The sequence below is a fragment of the Acyrthosiphon pisum genome, chromosome A1, assembly GCF_005508785.2.
Source record: "Acyrthosiphon pisum isolate AL4f chromosome A1, pea_aphid_22Mar2018_4r6ur, whole genome shotgun sequence".
NCBI classification, from domain to species: domain Eukaryota; kingdom Metazoa; phylum Arthropoda; class Insecta; order Hemiptera; family Aphididae; genus Acyrthosiphon; species Acyrthosiphon pisum.
Genome location: NC_042494.1, coordinates 148,377,600 through 148,400,871, shown reverse-complemented (window position 1 = coordinate 148,400,871; position 23,272 = coordinate 148,377,600). Strand labels below are relative to the sequence as shown.

General features: G+C 33.4%; 1 protein-coding gene across 4 annotated transcripts in view; it reads left to right on the top strand.

Annotated features, from left to right (window-relative positions):
• The window catches only part of LOC100162662, a 51,770-nt gene extending 29,042 nt beyond the window's left edge, over nt 1-22,728 (top strand). For 2 of the 4 annotated variants that reach the window (XM_016804743.2, XM_008185317.2), the window contains 5 exons: nt 2,326-2,902; nt 7,750-8,515; nt 13,610-13,832; nt 22,075-22,241; nt 22,338-22,728. In XM_016804743.2, coding sequence (XP_016660232.1) covers nt 2,326-2,902; nt 7,750-8,515; nt 13,610-13,832; nt 22,075-22,238 — 1,730 coding nt within the window. In that variant the 3' untranslated portion in view covers nt 22,239-22,241; nt 22,338-22,728. Of the gene's footprint in view, nt 1-2,322; nt 2,903-7,749; nt 8,516-13,609; nt 13,833-22,074; nt 22,242-22,337 lie in introns of all 4 variants that reach the window. The other 2 variants (XM_008185315.2, XM_008185316.2) reach the window with 1 other exon arrangement.
• The last annotated feature ends 544 nt before the right edge of the window (nt 22,729-23,272 follow it).

Below are 23,272 nucleotides of genomic sequence, written 5' to 3'. Positions count from 1 at the left end.
ATAAATAATGTCTTGCCATGTAATTTTTTTTTTTGATCGATATAAAGACTTGTAGTTACTATTGTACTAGTTTTTATTTTATTAAAATACAATTTTATAATTTGAGACATCTATAAAATATACACTTAAATTCTTCATACGCGTCTTATGTATACTATGTTTTTGTTTAAACCGAATGTTTAATTTTGAGTTACGAAAATGACTTTCCGGCATGTACAAGAACCACACCACCACACCGTCGCTACGTTATAATGTGCATTGCGTACTTGGGTGTACGATCATCGTTTACAATATATTATAATAATTATAATAATTTATAATAACATCGGAGCCTAATGAAACGTGTAATGTAATGAAGAGACGGTAATCAACACGCCATGCCGACCCAAATACGCGTATTATTAGTTTTTATTTCCTTTGAACCGCCTATTGTACATTTTATTATTATAAAATAGTTTTCTTGTAGGACGCGAGTTATGAAAACAATGACGACGAACACGAACCTCGCGTTTCATCGGGTCCTCTAAGAAATTGTGGGACATTAATTTACCAAAGCTGCAGGGGCCACCATGAACGAATTAAATAAATAAACACATTTGAAACCACGTATGACGCACATTGTTCTCGCATTTTATAATTATTGTCAAATAAGTATAATATTTTAATTGATATAATAATCAACGTACACGGATAAGTCCTTACTCTACATAATATTAATATATTATTCTTAAGTACATCATGAGCTGTAAATTCATTGTAGTAGGTACACGATTGTCACTTTCGACATTTATCGTGTAACGTAAATTATTATTTTATTAGACTTGGGAAGAAGCGCAAAAAGAATCCCAACACTCGTTTGGGGATACTAAATCGTATTAAATTTAAAGTATCTACTTATACATATATTATAATATATATAAGGTGGTCCCAATGGTCCCAAACCTGGGTAAAAGGTCTTATCGTTACATGTCTTGATACATTTTTAAATAAATTACTCAAAAAAGACTCATATTTATGACATCTTAACCCTGTACAACTACATACGTATAATTATAACTATTATAAGTCATAAATACATGATATATAATATATTTCTCATGATTTGACGGCTTTTAATATAAATTCTAATCCACATTTCATTATTTACTGGTCAGTTCGTCTATATATTATAGCTTATTAGAGCTAAGAACCTATAATTTCCACGTGTAGTAATAATTATATATATGATAATATAATCGTCAATATTATCCATCGCGACGCTGTACCGCATAATATAATATATAGGTGCCTACCTTCCTAGTAATAATACTGAGTTTCAGATCGAACGACAATAAATATAATATTATATAATATAATATAAAATACAATCAATTATGGATTATAAATACTTATATCCAGGAACACAAGGTTATCCATTTAAGTGTCATACTCATTATTTTGAAAAGTTATTTAATTTTTTTAAATTAGAACAAACATTTTTAATTTTATATTCTTATCAGAATATTGGAGTATTTCGATATATATGACAACTTGAATTTCGCACGAGTAATTACTTAGTTGTGACTTTACTATTTAAAGTTTTAATTATCAGTATAGAGTGGCACAGGGGTACCTCAAAAAACATTCAGTTTTGGAATATGGAATTAAAAATGTAACGAGTCATTCAAAAAAATAAATATAAAACACTTAATAATTAAGCAATTTTTCATATTCGAAAATTCGAATATATAGAATTTATATGAAATCAATACATTTCTTGCGAAAAGTTAATCAGTCATAAATAGAGTTCAAAATATAAAAAAACTCTAAAAGAGTATTTTAAAATTAAACAATTTCAAAAAACATAATAAAACAAAATAAAATATTGTGTATTAATCCTGCTTAGACACATAGTATGAAACTAATGTTAAACTGATCTATATATGGTGTAGAAAACAACAAATTCCTACAACATCTGAGCTAAAAGTATTTTAAGTTTGATAAGCGGAATAGTGGCACAGTGGTCCCCATTTGCCGCAAAATGTTGATCCACTACTCCGCTCATGGAAACTTTAAATACTTAAGTTGTATAACGAATTAACAACTCGTTCGAAATTCGAATCGTATGTACTCCAATTCTGCTTATCAAATTAAAAATGTACGTTATTGTTCAAAAAAGTTCAAACTTAAAAAATAATAACGATAGTAAATTGTAAAAAAAAATCATTATTTATTTTCAAAAATATTGTTAAGACATTTCGAAATTGAGAGTTTATAGGCCCTAGACACTTAAGCGGATCACCGTCTTGTGTAATATTAACTGTCGTTTTCGCGGTGTTTCAGCAGACGTCAGCTTGTGGAACAAGAACATGGGACAAAAGTGGCGGAAGATCCGGCGTCGGTGTTCGTCGTTCAACACGGGCACTGGCAAGGACAAATCGGCGGCGGTGGACGGGCCTCTGCTGCCACCGTCGCCGTCGTCGTCGGACGACTCGACCGCGTCGTTGTCGCCGCCAATAACATCAGCGAACACAGTGCAAGACATGTTGCGCGCCCGACTGAACATGCTGAACATCGGCTGCAAGCGCCGGTCGCAGCTGCAGCTGTTCGGCAACACGCGCCCGAACAGCCTGGCCTCGGACACGTCGTCCACGTTTTACGTGCCGTCGCCGTTGCTAGGACAGGACGTGGACGCCATGGGCCCGTGTTCGCTGCCCGTCGCATTCGACCTGTCCGCCGACCACCGGCTGATGCAGCCGTCATCGCTGTGCCGCGTCGCCGAGACGCCGTCGTCCTGCGGTTCGTCCGGCCGTGGGACCGCCGACGACGGAGCCGGTAGCGACCGGTCGTCCGTGTCGTACAGCGACCACGGTTACAACAGCATCGTCAGCACCGCGACGGCCACCGGATACGACGCCGACCGGTGAGTGCGATAGTTTTTTACTTTAATAAGTCTATCGATTACATGCATTATAGGTGATAGGTATTAGGTATACTGTACGGGCGTGAAGTTCGATAACACATATTGTTAGCGGGCCGATTTATGACGAGGCTATATAATATATATATCTGAATTTTAACCTACGTAATATAATCAGCAACGAGTCCAGTTATAAATATTATGGTTCCGAATTTCCAATTTTATTAGAATATAATATTTTCCGCGAAATGTGCTAATATATTTATATATCATTCGATTTTCTCTCGATAATAATATAATATTTGATACAAACGTATACCGATTACGTTAGACGCCAGACGCATAGACATTCAGCATTTATTGTGTTGTAATTCGACTGTATTACGGCACTTTAAACCTGCGTTGGATACATCCTGCAGCATATTATCTTTGAAGCTCGAATACGCATTCTATATCTAATGTAAATATTTAGAGAAAAAAATGCATTATTTATTTATCAAAACGGTTTGAATACTTGAACTTAAACTGGTTTCTTCGAAAATATCGTGGGTTAATATATTTTTATTTCGACATTGTATACAATTATTATACGTGTTTCAAGTTTAAGTTTCACAAACGTTTAGATTGTTTCGTCCATTAGGTACACATATTATTATAATCTAACTAACGATATCTATTTATTGATCGTATTTTTCTTTTTTTCTGTTCAAAACATCAATACACTATAATATATATTTTCGTCTAAATCATTGTTGTCTGTTGACGCATAAGAGTCACTGTTTGACTGTACAATGTGAGTGAACTTTGAGTGGCTATATTACTAGAGAAAAACAGGTTTATGATAACCACCGAATGATTCATACATAAATTAAAAAACACTTTGAACAATTAAGCATGAATGTGTCCAGTATGTAAAGTAGATTACAACAATTTTATTATTGTATCTATAAAAGACAGTTTAAGAACGATAATCGTTAGTTATATACACACACCAATAAAATTAATATTTGTAGCCGAAGCTGTGATTGTGTAAGCGGCTGTAGGTATCATAGGAGAAACTCCCAAAAATATCTAATAGAACCGCCTTCCCAAAAAAATAAAAATATACTATAGACTTTCACAAAAAAAAAAAATAATAACAATATATCTAGTATAGTTCTGCCCGTGATTATTGTGTATGTATAATATTATTATAACGAACGTCTAGAATAAAATTATGGTATTGATAGATTTAAATAACCCTTATTATACGCAAATGCCGTAGTACCTATACATTTCCATGACTATAAATCTACACAACTAGCGCACAAAATATTCTACTTGTTTAAGTAATTGCATGGGGTCTCAAAAATATGAATGCATAAGCATCATAAAGATAAAAGAGAACACCTGGGGTAACCAAAAAGTTAAATAAATATCTCTAGAACTACTATAATACACATATATATAATATTATATACTATGTCCTTTCCGTTCGCTTTCTCACCCCCTCTCTCTCATCCTGCAGTCAACCCTCCTACTATACCACTGTAATATAGGTACCTCGTGGAGTAATGCCAAGTATCAAAAAGCATCACGATGAATTATGAATAGCGTATACAACAGTACGCAGTCTTTCGCAATAAAACTATAAAAGTCAAAAATTAATTCCATACGAATTCATCGAATCGTACCGATGTATATGTGCACAATCACACACAAAAGAGTGCAAAAAAAAATTTTTATAAATAACGGTTTGTCGTTACACGCAGCGCACTACTACGGTTGCAGTTTGATTTTTCCCCCCTGAGGAATTTTGACTTTATCTTAATCAGATGATTACGACTGAGATAATAATAATACTGTGGGAAAATCTATGGCTTCAGGTATGGACGTAGCGAGGGAGAGACGTCATAAATACATTTAAGCCAACGTACGAATAAATGCTATGATAATTATTATTAATTACCAAATGAGTGTACGTATCCGATATTGTAGTAGTCTTATCGTACATAATATTATTATTAATACAAAAAAAATTGTGGGTTACACAATATTAAATCCTACGTGGGTCGAGGGAAAAAATATAAATGTCAGCGATTTTATTCCACTCGTCTTTATTTATTTAATTTTTTTTTTTTTTAATCAACACACGGTTTTTTCTATTGTGTATTCTTTTCTGGTTAATGAATAATAATAATCATAATACTATATAATATGATAATAATGCGCGTGTAATCGTATATACAAACGAGACGGGAGAAAAATACTCACGAAATTAGGAATCGTGTATAGCAGATAACATATTTTAACGTAATTAGGGGGAAAGAAAAAACAGTTTTGTTGGTAAGCCGGACCACAATAATCATATTATGAATATTTTTCATTTCTTATTTACACGCGTACCTACAATGCAATATACAATGCACATAATAATCAAAACTCACGACACTCGGCGGCCGTGGTTCAAGTTTGACTCATCAATCTCTTTGCACATTTAGGCATTTCGTCGAAGAGACTTGTGTTACGACTTGTTACCCATGTGGCTGTAATCAAATACACATTTCGAATACGGTTTCCGCAAAAGTTATATGCGTTTGAAATTAGGACGACCACCGATTTCCGCATGGTTGACGGCGCTATCCGACTGACTATATATTGGGTCCGAAAACATTGTGCACCGCAACGGATTCTTTGCATTACAACATTTATATACGTATTGTGTGTGTGTGTGTGTGCGCGTGTTTCTAAGTACGTCCCAACGTATATTATGTGGTTGTGCGATTTGTTTATAACTTATTGAATTACGTATTGTTCATGTACAAGGTCGCAATTGACCACGAAAAACAATAGAGGAAATCGATTTTAACAAGTCAACAATATTATTACAATGTCCGTAGACGAGTGTCCCCGAAACGATGATCCGATCGAAAAAAAAACCGATTCCCAGCGCTAAACGCGTGACGTTGTTTTTCTTTCTCACACGGTTTTTAATATTATATTGGTTAATAATATTATATTATAAATTACAACGATTTCAACACAACAACAATATTTGTTTGAATTTATGGAAAAAATATATTAAATTCACCATACCGAATCCGATCGGGCTATTATAACCGTTTTATGCACCCTAAATATCGTAAAAATCGGCAAATCGCATACGTACGCACACCCCGTGGTTTTCACTTTTATATTACCCGTGTATAATATGTACGAAAATCTCCAGTGCCGGGGAATTATTTCGGTATAAGGTCGAGAAGTTTTTATAGATTTTATTTCTACGAAAATCACCTCGATTTTATTTTACCCCATACAATAAACTACATAATATATATTATATTATATTATTAAATGCGATGTTATCGGCGTCGGCCAAATAGAGTACCCACATCACGTGTGCAGACGCCCGTTTTGTTAACAAGACATAAATTGATATGTTATGTGTTAACAGCAAACCGAACATTCCTTTGTACATCGACGTTCGACGAAATCGACGGATAACAAAGACGGGTCACTAATTTTTTTGATCCATGTTGTTATTTTGAACTTATTTTTAGTTCAGTTAATCACATAATACAGTTTGAGATGCATTGTAGATTCTAAGCGAAGCGATGAATGTATTGATTTTACAACGATGTGTTTTTTTTTGTGTGTGTCTGTCATCACCTTTTAGGACAGTAAAATAGCTTGAATTGTCTTCAACAGTATCTTTTCTGATAGGATCTGGTACTTTGGGGGGGGGGGGGGGGGGGGTTGTCAACATTTTCAAGTAGTTTACAAAAGCGCCGTGAAAAACAAAAGAAAAATTAAGAAAAAACGGGAATTTTTCCGAATTTTGGTTTTTGGTGTAATTTTAAAATAAATGACCACAGATACATGAAATGTTGACTGACTGTTTATGTTAGCATTTTTACATTGTCAATAAAATTGTATTTGTTGTATATAAAAGCGTGAAAATTTAATTCAAAGTTCCTGATAAATTGTTACAATAGCAGTTGAAAAATATTAAAAATACATGGGCACAATTTTTTTTTTATAAGCATTTAAAGTTCAAATTTTGACGAAATTTATCAAATTTAAAATTTAATAATTATTTTGTAGTTGAAAATTTATAAAATGTTCAACTTTTATATCTAAGCCTTAGATACAATTAGGTTTCACGTAAATAGGTTATAATATATAAATTTATTTATTCACAATAATATCATCAAATATACTTAAGGCCGTTCTTACAATGTTCGGTAAAGTGTCTGTTAAGTTTAACCGGATATTGTAAGAACGGCCCTTAGTAATATCATATTATATCATTGAATTCAAATTTAACACCAAGTGATTCACGTGTAACTTACTGGACAGCAGAGCGACACACAGACACCCACTTGTACACCTTTTTTTTATCGTTTAAATGGTAAAATTTCAATTTCAATATCAAAAAGTAGTAAGTACTGCGTATATTCGAGTCATTTGCACGTGTGACACGTTTCGAGAGCCAACTCCTAGGTATAGTTATTAGGTATCTGGTATGTACATATTGTACCTAGGTACTAGAATCGTAAAAAACCGGACGCTAAAATATTGAGAACTTTAACTCTTATATATAGCTGCAAATCGCTATTTTGTTGTTTATTCGGAACGGTATTGGATCGTGGTTCTCACACGTGAACAATTTTTTGTTGGCACAATATCTGCACGTAGCCCCGGCGTGTCGATTAATAATAATCAAAATAATATTAAAAAACAAACAAGGAAGTTTTGCTATATAGTACCTTCCACTTATATATTGCATACTATATATGATACACACGAACAACAATTATTGTTATTATTTTTATCTGACAAATTATAACCTTTCACGTGATCGTTTCCAGACTCAGCTGTAGACCTCATTCGTTCGTTGTCAGACGGTCCGTAAATAACGCTGCGCGGCGACCAACGCGTTGCAGTGGCGACGACACTGACGACGGTTACAACGACGACGACGGCGACGGTGACGACGATGACTATTACAATTGCAGTCTGCTGTTGCAGAACAAACCGAAGATGCGATCGTGCCGTAGGTGGTCGCAAGCCGACTCCCTGGCCTTGGACACACCACTGACGACTAAAGCGTTCAGGATCGGGGGTGCCGTGTCCACGTCCGCGCCCGGGCACGGCGCCTGTCGTCCACGTCTGGGCGGCCCATCTTCGCTGCAGCAGGCCTACACGCCGCCGCCGCAGCAACAGTTACCATCATTGCAGCAACAATTACCGCCCATGCAGCAACAGTTACCGTCCCTGCAGCAACAGTTGCCGCCGCGATCGTCGCCGCCACCGCTGCCGCCGCCACTGATGCACAAACCACTGCCTCCGCTGCCACCGCCGCCTTCGGAAAGGACCGTCGCTGATCTTCCGGCCATACCGGAATCGTCGCAGTGGGACGAGCAACGCGCACGCCACCGCCGACGGACACCGGAACAGCAGCAGGCTGACAGGCTGGAAAGAAACGGTTCGACAAGGGTCAGCGGCAGGAACCCGTATCGCACGTTCAACGGGAGGACCGCGTCACCAGCCGGCGCCACTGTCCCCAGTTCCGGCGGCGGTGGCGGTGGCAGTGGCGTCGTCCCGGCGGACCATTGTCATCGCAACAATCTGCAGGTAAGATTTTTGTTCTCCGAAAGGTCGTCTCGTCAGCTCATCCTTTGAAAACCGTTCGGCGCGTACCTACTGAAATTTATAAGTCTCTATAATAATATTATATTATATCCCTATAAACTCTTCAATACATCGCATCTTACTTGTTATAGACCCTTTTGATTTTTGGAGAGATCCTTAGTCTTTCTCTTGGTCTGTTCGCACATATTATAACAACAGCTGTTTGGGGCTCGTATACACTTATTATATTATTATATACGCTTTACAGGATTATTAACACTTGAATAATCTGCGCAGTTTCTATTTTTCTTTTAACTGTAAAAGGGAGGTGAAATCTACAGCAGAAACGCTAAAAGATTATATTATGGTATTGATCTGGTCACCTTTAAGACGTCCGTCCGCACTTTTGACTTGTCCCCGTCAATCGATCAAAGGAACGCTGCGTACAATAATATAAACTTTTATTACAATTTTATACGTCCCCATTATTTACCACACACACACACACACACTCCCACACACGTGTTATTATATACAGCATACCAGGACGATCTATAGCCAGGAAAACGTACCGTTAATATATACAATTATATTATATCGCACCCATACGCACATATACCGACGTATATTATATAGTAGGTACTATCACTATATATATACCTCTGCTCGGCTTTACGTTTTAAAGTCCTTTTTACGATACAGCAAATTCGCTCGCGGTTTATACTCTCACACAATTAGACGAATAAGGTGTTTTTGTCTTTCCGCGCGAACCAAATAAACGCGACACGATATGTTATATTTTTACACGTGACGTAAAATTCACACGAAACCTCGTCCATGTTATAGGCGGTCGTCTTCCCGGCCGTACACAAACAACATATAACGTGAGACAAGGCGACTATATTATAATATGTAACGACGGATGCGGTCGCGAACTGATTTTATAATTTATAGGTGCTCGTAGGTATATACATTCGTTTTGTTTTTGTATTGTTACAATATTTTGTGCTCGCTTGTGCGTATACGGTACACACTACACAGTTCAAGGACTTATGTAGTTTTGTACACAGTTTTGTTGGGTTACTCGATTTAAACGATTATAATAATATATGTATAGAGACATATATGTATAGACTATAGATATATATATATATATGTATAAGTTTATTGAAAATTGATCACGATACAATATATTATCCTTTACGACAATAATATATACTTCCGACGATAACATAATTATTATAATATTGTTAGTTTTACGATTTGTTGATGTTTATTTACAATTAATTTACGAGCTCAGATTGTAAAACTTTCTGAAATCTCGCGATCACGGATCAGTACCTACATATAGTTGTTTATCATTATAATATAAAGCAACAGAAACACATGATTTTATCAGAGAATATTATTATTAAATACCTAAGTCGAATATTCGTTTAGAGTAGCTATATAGGTATTTAAGATATTAGATAATCGATGGTTCTTAATTTCAAATAAATAAATGATGTGTCATAAATATAAAATTAATGCCCATTACCTACATTATTTCGATTTGCCTACAACAATCATCAATTCTAATTTATTCTTTTATAGGTTTATTTCAATAAACAAAAATTTAATCAACTACTAAGAATACCAACGCAAATTTCCTGGAGAGTAAATAAGCTTTCTATTTCATCGATTTTGATGCGATTTGTTTAAGGATAATTAATGGACAATTAAGACGTCTATTATAGTGTCCCCTTCAAATACGTCTATAATATACTTGTTCAATGCAGTAGCTACCATTTTAATAATAAATTAATAATTGGAGTATTACATTCGAACACGCTTAGGACTTAGTACATATTTTATAATGTTAAGAACTCTATAAATTTAAAACGATTTACTATTATGTTAAAATGTTAATACAATACTTATTTTTAATTGTATCTAATTAATAATTAATACAGTAGGACGTACCTAAGAAAAATATTTTAATCGTTTCTTAGAACAAAATTAAGTTAAAATAATAACCATTTATCTGATCTTAAATTTACCATTCATTACTTTGTTAATCGGGCCGGCCCAGAGTAAATCGAAAAAAATAAAAAATAAAAACCTTCAATAACTTTTAAAAGAAAATGTTTCGAGTGCTGTAGAAAATCAGAACATTATAGAGTGTATTATTATCAAGAAAGTTGACTATAGTTCACTTTATTTATACATATAAACTTACTTTAGAGTTTCGTCAATGGACAGGTTTTATCCACTTGTCTACGCATACCATAAAAATAAATAAATCACATTAGTATAATTATTGTGTAAGATTGTTATAACTTATAAGTTTAATAAGATTGTAAATTTCTAAAAAAAATTTTTTAAAAAACTTTAATAACAATAATTAATAAATAACAGTATATTATACTAACTATATCTAATATATAATATAGGCTGCAAAAGTGTTTTCAGTTCAATCAATTTTTTATTTGTAGTCTTTTTTTTTAAAGTTCAAAAAACTTTAAGTTAAGCTAAAAAATTAAAAGCGCATTGATTATAATAGATTTGGATTTATGTTCGAAATAAATTAAGATCCTAACAATACTTAAAACAAACAAGTTATTATTACAAATTGTAGTTGTACAATAAATATATATATAATATATACGCATTATATATCATGATAAATTACCACTTATATAATTTATGAATTATGTATAATAATAACTAATAATAATATTCTCTTAAATATTAAGTACAATATCTATAAAAACTTTGAGAATAATAACCTAACTGCTAACTTTGTCATAATTTATTCAGATAATATTTGATATGCATATTATATCTAAATTGTATATAATATATTTCAATATTTAGTTCTATAGGTATTATATTGCATTAAAATATATTGGAACGAAAATAAAATATAATATACAAGTCACGTTTTCTTGTGGTTATTTTCTTACGTTTTGTTAGATTATTGATATTCATTGGTTATGAATAGTTATGATAAGTATATTCACATTATTATATGTTTGTTAGATGACAAATCGTGATGTCAATGTTACAATATGTGATCTAAATCGTTACCCATAAAAACGTGGCATTAAAATATAAATCCATTGTTATTATTCTCGTACCAGGTCCAGGTGTTATCTTTATTCCAATAATAATCGATTTTTACCATTATATTCTGTAATATTCTCGTAATAATATACAACATTTCTATACCTATGCTAATTAAAACATTTATTGATAATATTATTCGTTGCCAATTCAGATAATATCGATAAAATCAAAACAAATTATGATATTATGTTTATATCTATTACTTCATTTTTCATGTACCTCCTGCCTATTTATTTCTTGAATGTAAAAGTTATATTTAAATATTAATATTTTCTAATCACACTGGAAAAAAATATTATTACCACTAATATTTTTTAACAGGTGCTGTCTAAAGATGATTTCAAATGAATAACAATACTTAAAAAAAAACACATAGTCAAATTATACTTGTCACGTAGAATCCTTGTAGAAATTTCTAACAGACAACACATTTTTACATGTTATAATATGTATTATCTTTTGTGTGCTTGATTAATTACCTCTTTACAATCCTGTACTGCATGGCCTAAAATGTACGTTAAATATATAAATGTTGTAAAGGTACCAATTTACATTTGAAAATTAAAAAAAATAAATTGTGTATTCACCTTTTGACGGATGGTAACATTTGATTAAAAAAACTGATTTTATGTTTAATATTTATTGGTAAAATACCTAAATATTTCTATATGATTTGAATCTTGATTTATTTTACACGCTCGTTGCATAATCGCAAATCGCAATACTCTTAATATGGAATATAATATTTAACACAGGTAAAAAAAAAACAATAACATGTTTTTATGTTTAGAATTTTTAAAAGAGTATATAGGTAGTTGAGTTTTGTATTTATTCGCTGTATTATAATATACAATAATTTCGCATAATTATTATTATGATAATCGTCTCCGCTTTATATGATAATTTGTGTATTTATACTACACAGTACACATGTATATATAATCGGTTTACAACATAATTCATCCACGATCCACTAAAAGTACAAAAAATTTCCGATTAACATTTCACTGTAGACACAAATTTAATATTATTCATTGCTCCTCATAGATATAATACATCATGAATAATTTTCACTCGACGAGCACAAACCCACAGGTTCGCTCGTTTATTCGTATCATTCGTATAAAGAAAAATATAATTTATTATTTTATATTAGCGTATGATATCGCGTAAACAGTAATACAATAATATTTATTATGGACATTTGTATAATTTACACTATAATAAAAATAATTCATAAATAAGTAAATAAATAATGAAAATATATTATTCATTATATTCACCTAGCATAACATATCCTCCGTAGAAAAAAAATTTAATTACTCATTCGTCTCTATATGCGAGCTGCAGCCACATGTACAATTTATAATATTATGCTCAATGCTGACAGGCTGCAGCATTGAGAGCATTATATAATGTATGCATAGGTACAGCGTGCGACACATAAGGTGTAAGACACATTTGAATTCGACAAATAATTAGGTTAGCATTACTATATATATATGTGTGTGTGTAAGTGCGTGACAGTAATAACAACAATAATAATAAATATACACCCACTGGATTCGCGCGTATATATTATAACCTTCGCGGTCCTCGCGTCCTCGGTTTCGTTCGCGTAATCCATTACTCCATATTGTCTACCTATATTGGATCGATTTAAAACACTTTTCAACGCCTCTATAATACATATCATAATATGAGATTGTCGACATAATAGTGCGACTGACTGCAGCCTATAGTGCCCGTGGTGTGTTATAATACATATTATACCTACACTGCTGTATATCTACGACACGATTTCCGTTTCCGGCGACGAAAACCGTCGCACGTCGCTTATATTATGTATTATTTGTTATGAATTAATACAATACGGCATGGTTGTTTGAAAATAATAATATAATAGTATAATAATAATAACATGCGCGACAATTGTATAATATATTGTACCTACGTGGACGTCATTAATAACGTGTATCGTGTCCACAGGGCGGAAAAAACGACGGCAATTGTTTCTACACGTTGCCGCGGGGTGGCGGCAAGGATGCGTGTTTCACGATAATGACGGTCAAGTTCCACAAAGGCCCGGGCCACAAGTGCTTGGGTTTCAGCATCGTAGGCGGCACGGACTCACCGAAAGGTACGATGGGCATCTACGTGAAAACCATATTTCCGAACGGACAAGCCGCCGATAAGGAGACGTTGAAAGAAGGTAATATTATATTATTCACGATACGCCAGAGGTGTATCGAACAACATTGCAATTTGTATGTCGAATCATTATACCTATATGTATTGTGTTGAGGAGTGGCGTCATTTCTAAAAGGAAAAATCGTAACAGTTCCTTAAAAAAATTACAGACTATTAAAGTATATGTATATTTCTAGTAATAGTCTATATATACTCTACATATTAATCTGTGAAAGAAAATCATTTTAATACGAAAAAAAAAATTCTTATGAAACTCAAAAAATAATCCCAATCACAGTGAGTTAAGCCAGTTACACTAACAATCGGTCAAGATATCTAAATTAGCCCCCACCACCACCTCCACTAAATGACGACACTGATATCAAATACATTCAAACGGTGATTGAAAAGGGTTTTGTGATATGTATTTGTGGGAATCTTCTCGCATCTGTTTTCGCTGATGCAACACGCTGTTTGTATTTCTATAACTCGTAAGTACGTGTGTGTGTTTGTGTGTGAGTCTTGGTCTCTTTGAAACGTATAAATTATAATATTGATGTAAGAACGAGCACGCGATAAAGGAAAAGGAAAACCCATCTCCAATTATTACCTTCCTATATATACATAATATAATATTATATCAGATCATATATAAATATATAGATATTATATTAGTTCGGTGCAGTCAAGGTAAGCAATATATAGAGATATAGCTAGTATACCCGTGTGAGCTACTTCTGTACACATCATCCACCAACCTCGAAGATATGGGCTAGGCGCTCGCAAAACTTTGCCGTCAAACCCACCTCAGGATTATAATATAGCAAATAAATGTATGACGTGCGATATTACTATTATGTATATACCTATTAACCTATACAATCCGCCTACCTACGAATGGTTATCAAAGCGAATATCGTTTTCAGCATAGGACTTTATCTAACGTTTTATTTTCACGATAATTCATCAGAATTCTTAGTCCATATCATTAGCTTTGCGCAGGATTACCGGGGCGTAGGCACTAATAACGTGCGTTTCGATTCGATATAGGTAGGTAATATCTATACGGCGCGGTGCTCCTATATAATCGCAAATTCAAGGACTGATATAAAATCGCAAACATACGCACACGCACATACGACGCACATGCTCATAATATTACCTGAACATATTATACGATATATATATACCTATATACTGCAGGTATACTATATGTATAGTGTCAATTTTTGAGTTTTTTACGAGTATATTACTGTCTGCCAACAATAAAACAATTATTAACTGAATAATAAAACTGTCAAAAGGATAAAACGCCACGCACCGAGTGTTATATGTATATAATGTGTGTAATGCACATATTTGTTTTGTTCGGTATTCATTTTGTACTCTACCTGCGGCGAAAAATAAAAATTGTCTTATTCTGCATATCATTATATACGCTACAAGTACAATATTCCGTCTAACACAAATACTCCATATAATAATATATGGTACCTTTATATTGATTCAGCTTATTTATTTTTACAGTAGGTACCTACTACACTTTCGAGATTTTGAGCTCTTATGATTAATAAGTACTTTTGAAAGAAAAAACGCGTACCTATAGGTACGTAGAAAGACGTATACGCGTTTACATTTAATTACGTCGTTTTTTCAAACGCATTTATTCATTTATTTTTTTTTTTGTATTAAAATATATAGTAAAAATTTACAATCTGTATATAAAAAAAAAAATACAATAAGCAAATATGATAACAAAATATGACGGACAAGAGACGGCGAGTAGGGAAGCTATCCAGTGATAGGACCCGTATGAACGTATTTTTAAAAATATAATAAATCTTATTACATCGGGAAATGAGCATTTTCGTAGACACAGACATATTATTAATATATTTTATTCAATACAACGAACATAAAACTCGGGTACCTATTCCAATTACACCTATATATATATATATATACATACATATATTACACCGATGTTTTATACAGTAATTACAAAACCGGTAATATCGTAATTGTTTTCCATCGGATCTCATAATAAAATAATTTTTATTACTCAATAGCAATACACTTAGCACTCTTCGCGAGTACAGCGTAATTTCTACATGTAATATATATATATATTAAATATATGTATATCAAAATGTTGTGAACGTTCGGAGATTAGTCGATCGATTGACATATTGATACAAGCTCGAAAAACCCTATAAACCGTATCTCGTTAAATGGTAATAAAATTTGAACATTTTATTACGAAATAGGCACACGGACATGAACGTATATAACTAAAGCTGGTGCCTGGTGTTACGTTATAACGGTCAGTTTTCAGTTTTCCAACGATTCCGAGCTAAGTTTAAAATTGCAAATAACTCGTGGGCATCCGGAGACACGGCTTTTGTAACCGTTACGGTATCCGTAATTCAACTACTCTGTATATACATTATATAAGTACCTCTGATCGAGTCTTCCCGTACGCGTTTGTCGATGATGACACGCAAAGACATAATATAAATAAATAAATAAACAACGTCTATATAATACGATATGCATAATGGAATAAGGGCAAAAGGCTGCGTGTTGTGCATATAATATACAATTTGTATATATAATGCTGGGTCAAATGTATATACAAAACGATTGAAACATCATATCACCGTATCTACGAGTGGATTGATAAGGTCAGAATATCATGGGTATACTATATACTATATGTATATACATAACCTATACAGAGTGGTTTATCAGTATGCTCGCCCAAATGCCCAATTGTAACCTTCAATAATTATGCTTTAATATTATTCAATTTCTAATTTGTATTTTTTAGAATAGTTTGATATATACTTAAAGACGATCTTTTAAAATACTTGGATATTTAAGTTTAGGTATTTAGGAGTGTCCTAAGGTGATACAATTTTTTTTTAAAGAGTCACTCACTTCAAAAGCTTATTGTTAAGCAGACCATATCAATTAAAATATTAACCTATATTTAAATCAATATTCAAACGAGTGTAGTTTCTAAGCTATTAAGCTTTGCACTAGGGATAATAGTCCATGATAATTAGTTTAAATAAGGTCCGGAAGCTTTGATGTTTGAAAATTTTAATAACTTATATTAATATACCTATTAACATTTTATATTACTAGACTAAATATTACATATTATATTTTATGACGCAGCAGCTGCACAATTATAATAACTCATAAGGACTATTACTATACTCAACAATTTACATAAAAAAGGGTGGTTATCGTTGAAAAAAGTTGTATCACCAAAGGTCACTCCTAAAATGGTATGAAAAATCTAAGTATCTGAAAATATTGTCTTTAAGTATACTTAAGAATTACAAAAGTAAAGATTTGAAAGAATTCATTTTTAAAGGATAAAAGAGGAGCGAGGATTTATTGGTGAATCACCCGTGAGCTATATAAATAACAAAATAAATATTATGTTTTATTTACCAAACCAAGGCATAGGCATTTATGGGTTAGTTGTGTTGGTATAATACCAAAATTATAAATCCCTTAATCACGTATACAATAACGTGAATGGTTTGAAGAGGAGATATGTGTCGAAAACGAGACAGAAATATTATATTGCTATACCAATATGGTAATATATTAAATTTAAATTGTAAGAGGTGAAAGAATAAGGGACAGTACACGTTGCAGTGACCGTTGAAAAAAAATATAATATTAAACCAATATCGATGAACAATACGGTAAACCGTACAAAAACTACTGTTTTGAACCACTCGAGCTATAAAACCACTGGAGACTATCAGAGACTAAACTAGAAAGCCCTCGGAATTTAATAAAATAAAATAAAGTAAAATAATACCGATGTGGCATCAAAACAAACAATTGATGGTGGTAAATCGAAATTACCGGAGAGACAGTACTATAGTAGATGCGACAAGGGTGTTGATGCATTGCACCGACTTGTATAAGTTTATATTACATACATCATACATGTATTATGTATTAACTATTAAGGGGTCTGCACGTGATCTGTTTTTTTTTCTCAAAAACATGCCTTACAGGAAAAACTCTCACGCCTATTGTAGAGTGATCCGATTTCGATAATTTTTTTTTTTTGAAAGAGAAACACTTCTTACGGGGCGCATTGGACTTGAATTTTCAAAATTCTATTTCTAAACCATAAAATATGATTTTGAATATAACCAATTTTCACAAGATTTTGTTATTTTTATTATTCTTGTTTTAAACAACGAAATTAAAAATCAAAATCCAATGCACCTTGTAAAAAAAATTCTCTTATTTTTAACGAAAAAAAATCATTCTATTCAGACCACTTTACGATGAGTGCGAATTGTTTCTGTTATCGTTTTTTATACGGTCGGGCGGTGCCGTTGCCATAAACGCACATGCAGTATTGCAGTACACAGCCCAGTACCCGCACACAATCACACTCACACTAATCGTCATTAACGACTAACACAAATGCCTTAGGCGGCTGCAACCGAATTACATATTGCCTAAATATTGCCCCTTATTAAAGAAACACGAGCAGGCCTCTTAAGTGCCCGTAATCGTTAAACTAAGGTTAAGCCACCGAATTTGGCCGGTAAAATCAGTGGGTTAAGCGTAACCGAGGTTTAAAATATGATTGTAAAACGGGCCCTAAGTGTATATTATAAGGTACGTATACAAGTAGGTAGTAGATCAGATTACATCGATAGGTCACCGCATAGAATAGGTGCAGCGACTATATATAGTACCAAAATAATGCATCGGTAAATATTATTATACCTTGATATACATATTACGAACGCGGCTGTTTATAACATAATGTTTTATCACTTTGGCGAAGACGACAATAATAGTACTTACTATTAGTCGTACAATAAAATAATGTATTATCAATACCTAAATACTATATTATAACGCGAGTGCGTCGGGTTCATTGCGCCTTTGTAGCGCTGACTGGCACGTCCAGAAAACCGTACATTATGAGTCATCCGTCGTCGCATATTTCATAGGTATAATACGCGCGCAGAGTATAATATTATATAGGCAGACAGCCGACGGGCTACAGGTATTGTACTAATGTACTACATTCGTATTATATTATATGTGTGTACAATGTCGAATTGTATGGGTTGTACGAACGGACACACACCGTACACGCGCCCGCCACAGCACCGTATAATCTATATTATAATATTATACACACAACAATACGATATGCGAGCATAAATAATTCATACGGTCACACGCGCGCGTTTTTTTCCCTCGTAATTATAATAATATTGTATAGGTAGGTACGAGTACGAGAGTTCGTGATAGGATTGTGTGCGGAGTTATAGTAAACGTCATAACACATAATATTATTATTATTATTATTATATAAATACCTGTACAATGTACCTACATATTATTATTATTATTATTATTATTATAAACGAAGGAGTCCTCCTGCACCGCAGCGATTTCCCGTTTTCCTGCGTGTTGGTTTAAAATGAATAAACGAGAGAGGGATGGGCACCCTGTATAAAATAAAAATAATAATATATGTCATCTGGCATATTATATAATTATAGGTGTATACAGCGCGTGTTTTGTTTCTCCGGAAATACAATACCTTATCATATGTGATTTGTGACAAGAACAGTTGTGTATTCGCCATGTTCGCGATTTAGAAAAAATAAATTATACGTTTATTGCTTGCGATCTATTTCATGGAGACTTTAATATATTATCATATAATAATATTGTCTACGTAGACTGGATGACCTTAGCGTCGCCGCCAACCCCGATCCTCTCTCATCGGTCCCCGTTAAATAATATTATAGAGATCGACGAGCAACGAGTTTCAGGTTGTATATATAGTGCAGTATACACGGGGTGTCTATGATACGTCATATTATAATAGTAGCCGCATATATGATGAAAACGTGACTTTTGAAAACGATAAATCATCGTCGCGAGCTCGCCTGAAACCGAAAACGTCAAACGGGGTTGTTTCCCGTTCAAATGGCGAAGCTCACCCCCGTCGCGGCTGTTGAACATTAAACTACGACGATTACATAATATCATTATATTGTCGTGTGGTACAAGCATATTATATTATATTATTATTATAACACTTTACGACAGGCGTATATCTCGCACGTTATATCGTCGTCTGAAGTCCGATAACTGCAGTTCCCTCGACGCGTTTATTTTTCTCGACTTTTTTTTCCGCGAATCGGTTAAACGAAGATGTGAAAAAATGTACTTAAATAACACGCGCGGTGGTAGTAATAATATAGAATATACATATAAAATGTTTTTCCGCTTGTAACAGACCATATAGTATTATATAATAATATAGTACCTATATAATATTATATACCTCTCCGCCGGCATATTATAATAATTATTTTCGATTACACACGCCAAGAGAAGCACGCGCGCGCGTATTGGAAAATACGACGAATTAGAAGGTAGTTTTTATTTTTCACGCGACCGTATCCGCATCCGGCCGACCGCCACCCTGCTGAAGACTTGCGCGGTCATGCAAGTCGTTAGGTTAAATCGTCGTTCGTCGCGGTGGCGATTTATTTCCGATCATGACCGATCAAAACCAGATGTGCACACACGATAATATACGTCGTATAATAATAATGGTCAAACGTACGACCGTGTACGCCCCAATCAACTATATTATGTATATATACCGTGCGCTGTAATGAATAATTATAATAATAATGATAATATGTAGGTGTAGAGCGCGCGATGTTAATTAAAACGCACGAACCGCTACTGCTGACTGGCGATCGCAAAATTTATAGGACAAATTGGGAGGCACGATGAATTACTACGATATTATAATATGTTATTATATTATTACTATATTACATAGGTGTACAGTACGCACTCGATCGGTCGTGTAATCCGTCGGCCGTGGCGGCGGTGGTCCCGTTACCGGACATTATTCGTAATTCGATCGGTCTAATCCACACTCGTTAAATTAACTACCCGTGCGCGGGCATGATGATGATAATAATGTATAATAGTAATAATAACGATTATAACGTCGAAACCGTGTGCTCACAATTCGCGCATTACGTACGCCCGGTAAACTGCAGTTATGCAACCGAACCATCGTCGTGCAATGTACATTATCATACAACAATAGTACATTACTATAATATTACGTATGTATATTATAGTGGGACCGACGGGGGATAAATCGGTCGTGATGGGGTTTCGATTTTGACGAAGGGTTTGGCCTGATCCGATTTCGGATCAATCTTTCGAGGCTGTGTTTTCGACACAAACCGCGTAATCGAACGAAAATACGCGAAAACGCGATCGTTTTTTGAATCCCTGCGTACCCGTTTTCCCGGCAACAATGTATAATATAATAGTTTCAAACATCGGGATCTTGCAGATATCTTTCTATTTTTTTTAGGATAAATACGATTTTTTTTGTTCAATACCGATTTTCGTAAAGCTTTGTTTATGGCCAGAGCAACACAAATCAACAATAAAAACAAAATATTGTATTACATTTCTAAGAAAATGTACCTATAGCCAGCATTATACTAGATATTTATAGATAAATATGTTTTTGGGCTGGATACAATAAGTTTTTGTTTCTGACCGATTTTTCCTAAGGTTTTCGTGTCACGGTTACTTATTGACAAAAACGTAGGTTTATGATTCACAGGTTTTCGTTGTATAGAGGAAAAATATCGATTAGCATGCTACATTATTTATTTTTTTATGGGTCTTATCAAAAAGGTGTATTGTGCCTACCTGTATATTTATTCTATATTTTATTCGTGGTAAGTACTTATACAGTTATACATAATATTGAAATTTTGAAAGTTTACCTATTTACCTTATACCAGCTAATACCGTGTGAATACATTTGTCTATGTATGTTTCGATTAAACAAACGAAACCGAATTTACTACCCATAATTTATGTATACACTTCAAAAGTTTAAACGTCTTGTGCGCCGATGTTTAATGAGATACCAAATCGATCGTTATAATATACAAACACTCATAATAGACGTGTTCTTGGAAATATGTTGCGAATCTTTCAAAAAATTAGTTTCAACTTTCAAGTCAATTGAAATTCGCTAGTCTGGCTGTTGGCACTTGGCAGAGTGTGGGTCAGACAATATTCAGTCTTAAACACAAAAGCACAAACACTACAATATTATATTATTACGCATTATTATTTATTACGTATTAAAATTACAATACGGTTTTTGATAATATATTACCTATATTATGTTTCAGGTGACGAAATCCTGGCCGTCAATAACAAGCCGTTGCACGGGTTAAGTCATCGCGAAGCCATAGCTGTGTTCAAAGAGATCAAACTGGGAGAAATGGCGTTGCATATCGGTAGGAGGGTTCCGAAAAGAACTCGGGAATCGGTCAAGTCGATGCGAAGTCCTTGAAAAGTAAGCATACGTACCTAGTCATTTGTCATATTTTAAAAGATCTATAACTATTTGTTAATTGTTGGTATCTACACGATATTTTTGTTATGATTCCAGGAAGAATATTCATCGAGATTCTCATTTCAACGGACGGTGTTATTATTATTATTATATTTACTATATCATTACGTTTTGTACCTATACCTATAATTTTATTCTGAGTTTTATGTAATGTTTCGATCGTTTAACCAATAATTATTATTAATTTCTCATTTTTACATATTATTATACAGGTTGGCCGCCGCGATTTCTCGTTTTTCAACACTAACTATATAAGTCTATAATAATATATTATACGTACCTATGTGAAAAAAGAGCAAATAACGGTAACCCACCCTATGTGGCTAATGTATATAATATTTTATAATATATTATTTCTGTGTGTCTGCATACATTAATATGTAATAACTGTTACCAGTGTGTAAATAAAATATTTACAAACATTTGATATTGAGTCGATATATTATAATATGCTATAGCATTATTTAAACGTATGGACAGTGAACATGATCTGCGACAGTGCGTAAATAGTAAATTCTGAAATAGTAAAATATTTAAAATACCATAATCAGAGGTACACGTCAAATCGGCCTCGATCCTCGGTTTAAGGCCACTGCAAAGTCATCGCACTTCGACGATCACCGTGACATATTATTATAATTTAATTATATTAAGACGTTCCCACTTCAATAATCAGTAAAGTATAATATTATACCGATTAGAGATCATATAATAATGTTAGTTGTTAACTATAGTGTATACAAATATATAAATACATAATTAGTTAATATGCTTGCCAGTTGCAGCTATCGCAATATAACATCATGTTATACGTAGGTATATGTATTATTATATAAGACCAATAAATAGTGTTCACGTTGGCGGATGTTCAGTAAATTTGCTAATATCTTGAGATATCTAAATACGATTATAAAAAATTCACATTGTTACAATTTCATATGGTAACATTATTGTTGTTATACAATTAATTA